General features: G+C 37.6%; 1 protein-coding gene and 1 non-coding gene across 2 annotated transcripts; one reads left to right on the top strand and one right to left on the bottom strand.

Annotated features, from left to right (window-relative positions):
* Positions 1–819: 819 nt before the first annotated feature.
* On the bottom strand, positions 820–890 carry CBG28824. Its single transcript has one exon. It is a non-coding gene (tRNA).
* Positions 891–2,434: 1,544 nt separating this feature from the next.
* CBG01432 lies at positions 2,435–3,679 on the top strand (the record flags this gene model as incomplete). Its single annotated transcript, XM_002636129.1, has 2 exons — positions 2,435–2,483; positions 3,408–3,679. 2 exons carry the CDS (start codon positions 2,435–2,437, stop codon positions 3,677–3,679), a joined length of 321 nt encoding a protein of 106 aa, XP_002636175.1.
* Between the last annotated feature and the right edge of the window lie 946 nt (positions 3,680–4,625).

The raw sequence follows: 4,625 nt of genomic DNA on the forward strand, positions 1-4,625 counted from the left end.
ANNATGNNNTCNNNTTGNNNACNATTCGCGCGCATTTTCGGTTTCTTCCCGAATCAATTCGTCCATTTTTACTGGCTGATGAATTTTTATACCTGAATTATTTTTTATTTTCACTTTAAAACTTTTTTCGACATCAATAAGCGACAAAAATTGTCATCAATTCATAAAAAAAAATATTTTAATCGAAGTGTCGGCAAGTTGCGCGCATTGTCCGCAAACACAAAAAGTTCCAGGTAGCAAGCGGGCGGGTAGCGGGCGGTTACGGGTACGGGCGGGTAGCAGCTGCCCGTTCGCTACCCGCCCGTCATGGAAAGCCTAAACCACCGAATTGATTTTTCCTTTAAAAAAATGCCGTTTCCATATTTCCAATTTTTCTCCAAGCCTTCTCCACACATTTCGAATCTTGTCTAACTCATTCCTTATAGTTAGCAAGACATCGAAAATTCTAGAATCATGCGGAAATTCGTATTTCCTCTGAATCACTGTTCTTTTCCTGTTTTTTTCTTTTCTTTTCTTGCTTCTTCATCCATCTCATCCCAAAAATCTCCAGCAAAAAAAGTTGAGTCGACTGACTCGATTCAAACTTTAACCCACATTTTTTTCTTGAGCCATCTCTTCCTTGTCTTCTTCTCTTTGACGTCAAAGCTGTTCTTCGAAAATTTTGGAGAGTTTCCAAAATAAAAAGAGATAAAAATAGGAGATTTTGAGCTTTGGGAGTTCCATAATTTGATTTGATTTATGTACTGACGAAGATACACTTTTTGAAGGCGGCAGAGTTATGATCAAACCTCGAAAGTTCGTCAATAAAAAAAAAGGAATTGCATCGACCGGGAATCGAACCCGGGCCGCCCGCGTGGCAGGCGAGCATTCTACCACTGAACCACCGATGCGACATTTTGAGGGAAGCGTGTTTCCGTAGATATGAGGGGGGGGGGGGCGGCGGCGGCAATCGTGGCGCGAGAGGAATGAATGTAAAGAGGAGAAGGGAGGTTTGGTAACCAGTTGCCGCAACATTGGAATGACTATATCTCAAAAACCATGAACCTTAGAAAAAAATGTTAAACAGGAGATTTTACACAAGTTTGTAGTTGAACTAATTTTGATTAGTTACACATGGAGTGAGATATAACGATATGAAAGCTGCGGTAGTCATGGCGGTGGTACAACTTCCTGTAATCATATCTCAAAAACTATGAATCCTAGAAAGCCAACAACAAAAATAAAATTGTTAAAATTTCCAACAACTTTGTAGTTTAATATTTCTGGATAGCTAAAAAGGCTAGTCAGATATAGAGATTCGAAGAGTTGACTCATGTTTGAAACTGAAACTCAATTTAAAGTTCCTTCATTGTTCCAGAATTTTCTATTCACTTTTTCTCGTCATATGCTTTTTGTCTTGTTTCTTCTCCCACACCAAATGATCATTCTGACACCACATTTCCTAATTTACGCTCCGCCCACTTTCCAGAGCCCCGCCCCTTTGCCAAAGTTTGAAGCAATTGCTTAGCTTTCCGATGCTCTCTGTGCGAGCAGAACGGATATCGTTGCCTTTTCCTGCTCGAAAAATTTTTTTTCAAAAGAAAAAAAAGAAAAAAACCTTGAAAACAAAAAAAGATGCGAATTAGGCTCTCCAGCGTCTGGACAACTTTTTGACCGATGTACATGCCGAATTCTCGTATTTTCCCGTTTTTGAACGGAGAAGTGAACAAAGTTATTCTAAAAGGCGTATATAGCGTCATTAGCTTCTGAAATGATGATATTTGAAAAATTTGAATTCGTTCATCTTCAAAAAAAAAGGAAAATGAGTAAGAGATATAATTTGAGTCTTTTGATCAAAAATTAAAATTCGTTGAAACATTTTTTGTCGTCATTTTTGATCTAGGGTCCAGAGTTTCAGAATTTTAGAATTTTAGAATCTTAGATCCCCAGATGCTGAAGTTCTAAGATTCTGAGATTCTGAGGTTCTGAGGTTCTGAGATCCTGAGATTCTGAGATTCTTAGATTTAGGGAACCTTAGATTCTGAGATTTTGAGGTTCCGAGATTCAGAGATTCAGAGATTCAGAGATTCCGATATTTTGAGATTCTGAGATTCTGAGATTCTGAGATTCTGAGATTCTGAAATTCGTGCTTCGTAGATTCTGAGATTCTGAGATTCTGAGATTCCGATATTTTGAGATTCTTAGATTCTGAGATTCTGAAATTCTGAGATTCTGAAATTCTGAAATTCCTCAAAACTGTCAAAATCCCCTAAATCTCAAAAATTTTCAAAATGATCCGAATTCCGAGTTTCTGAGATTCTGAGATTCTTAGATCCTTGGATTCTCAGATTCTGAAACCCTTTATCAAAAGATCCTCAGAATCTTAAAGTTCTGATTTTCCGAATATCCGAAAAATTCTATTTGAAACGTCCTCTAAACCAAAGCTATCCACAGTATGGCTGAGCCAGCCGCGGCCGACGGTGGTCTGCCGTTATATGCCCCACGTGAGTGCCCATCTTTTTATTTATTTTTTCTGCCATCCTATTATCTTCCAAAACGGACTAAATTACATTTTCTTTGGTGAGTGACCATCCTTTCCCTTTTTTTCTATCTATTCTTCTTTTCCTTAACAAAAGAAAAGGAAGGAAAAAGAAACTCAAGTGTATCCAATTTCAATTTTTTTTTTCATTTTTTTTTCAAATCCTCCTTTTTGGGATTTTTCTAGTAAAAGATATTTCAAGTGTTTTTCGCGTTCCGAAAAGTAAAAAAAGAGAAGATTCTCGCAGTGTAATTAGCCTTTAATTGTTGTCCGGGCTCCTTGCTCCATTTAGAATATTCTAGAATATTGGGGGACTACTGTAGTATGTTTTGTTCCCAAAGGAGAGGAGGTGTTTCAATTTTTAGCCAAAAAATTTTTCAAAAAAATATTCGGCCTTCGGCTCCCAAAGGTGTTGCTGACGCATTTTTAGAACATAAAAAAAGGAAAAATTCCGGGAAAAATTGAATAAAAACCTGACAATTCTCGTCACTCTAGCTTGAAAAATGAGTCCCTGGGTGGTGCTTCGAAACTTTTTTTAGAAAAAAAGATAAGAAAAATTTTCCATTTTTGAAAGGAATACATTTCCATTTCTTTTGGAGAAAGGATCAAAAATTAGTTTTTAGGATTCTAGCTATTTTGGAATTTTGAAGAATTTCAATTTTCTTCTAGACTGCTTGGAAGGTCCTGTGGTTAGAATCTCAAAAAATCTTAATTTCAGAATTTTAGAATTTTAGAATTTTTCGGGATTTTTGACATTTTAAGGTTTTTTTTGAAGAATTTTTTTCAGTTTTGATTTCTTGCAATATTTTGGGATTTTTGTAATTTTTGAATTTATGGAGATTTTGGAAATGTTTGGAATTTTTGAAAATTCGGAATCTCAGAATTTCAGAAACTCAGAATCTCAGAATCTCAGAATCTCAGAATCTCAGAATCTCAGAATCTCAGAATCTCAGAATCTCAGAATCTCAGAATCTCAGAATCTCAGAATCTCAGAATCTCAGAATCTCAGAATCTCAGAATCTCAGAATCTCAGAATCTCAGAATCTCAGAATCTCAGAATCTCAGAATCTCAGAATCTCAGAATCTAAGAATATCGGAATCTCAGAATCTCAGAACCTCAGAAACTCAGAATCTCAGAATCCTCCATATATGGAGGCTTGACTGACCCTATGATTTATCCCTTTTTCTTTTCCCATTCGGTTTTCTAAATATAGATTTTCATTGTCCTCTTTCACACCCCCTCCCCTCTCTTCCAACTTGACATTGCGTTGTCCCAAGAAAATGGACAAGTGCTCATTTATCATCAGATGTACGTATATATGTATAGGGATCCTCGTGAGGTGGTGGTGGCTGTGAAAGTGACACTTTGCGTCATGTTTTTGTTTCAAAATGGTTGGGATGGACTTGGTTAAAGCTGGTTTGCAAAAGGGAAAGAGGGAGGAAGAAGATTCAAATTTCCGGAAGGAATGGGAAATGATATACCTTTAGGATGTCCGTTGTGATTGACGGAAGTCAAGTCCGTAGTTTTATTTTTAGTGAGAGTGGATTCTTCGCAAAATAGGGCAAGTTAGGGCAAGTTAGAGTAAGTTAGAGCAGGTTAGGGCAAGTCAGGGCAAGTTTGGCAAGTTAGAGCAAAATGGTGAAGCTATGGCAAGCCTATGTCAAGACAAGGAAAAATAAGTATACATATAAAGGCAAGGCTGTGGCAATTTATGGCAGGTTAGGTTAAAGCAAGTCAGGGCAAGTTTGGGCAAACTAAGATAAGCTGAGGCAAGTTGAACCAAGCTGAGACAAGTTAAACGAGGACAAAATAGGGCAAGATAAAGCTTTTAGCCAAACTAGTACAAGTTAAGGTTAGCTAAGGCAAGGAAAGGTAAACTAAGGCAAGTTAGGGAAAGTTAGAACAAGTTAGGGCAAGCTGAAGCAAGCTAAGGCAAGTTAGAGCAAGTCAGGGCAAGCTAAGGCAGTAGCCACACCAATTCCATAATCTGCCCCAGAAGACGTCGAACCTTGACAAGGAGCAAGATAGGGCAAAATAGGTCAATCTCAGCTATGACGTGCCTTACTGCGAAATTACCTGAAAACAAGATTCCCAATTTTCAACCTA

The sequence above is a fragment of the Caenorhabditis briggsae genome (genome assembly GCF_000004555.2).
Source record: "Caenorhabditis briggsae complete genome, chrV, whole genome shotgun sequence".
NCBI classification, from domain to species: Eukaryota; Metazoa; Nematoda; class Chromadorea; order Rhabditida; family Rhabditidae; genus Caenorhabditis; species Caenorhabditis briggsae.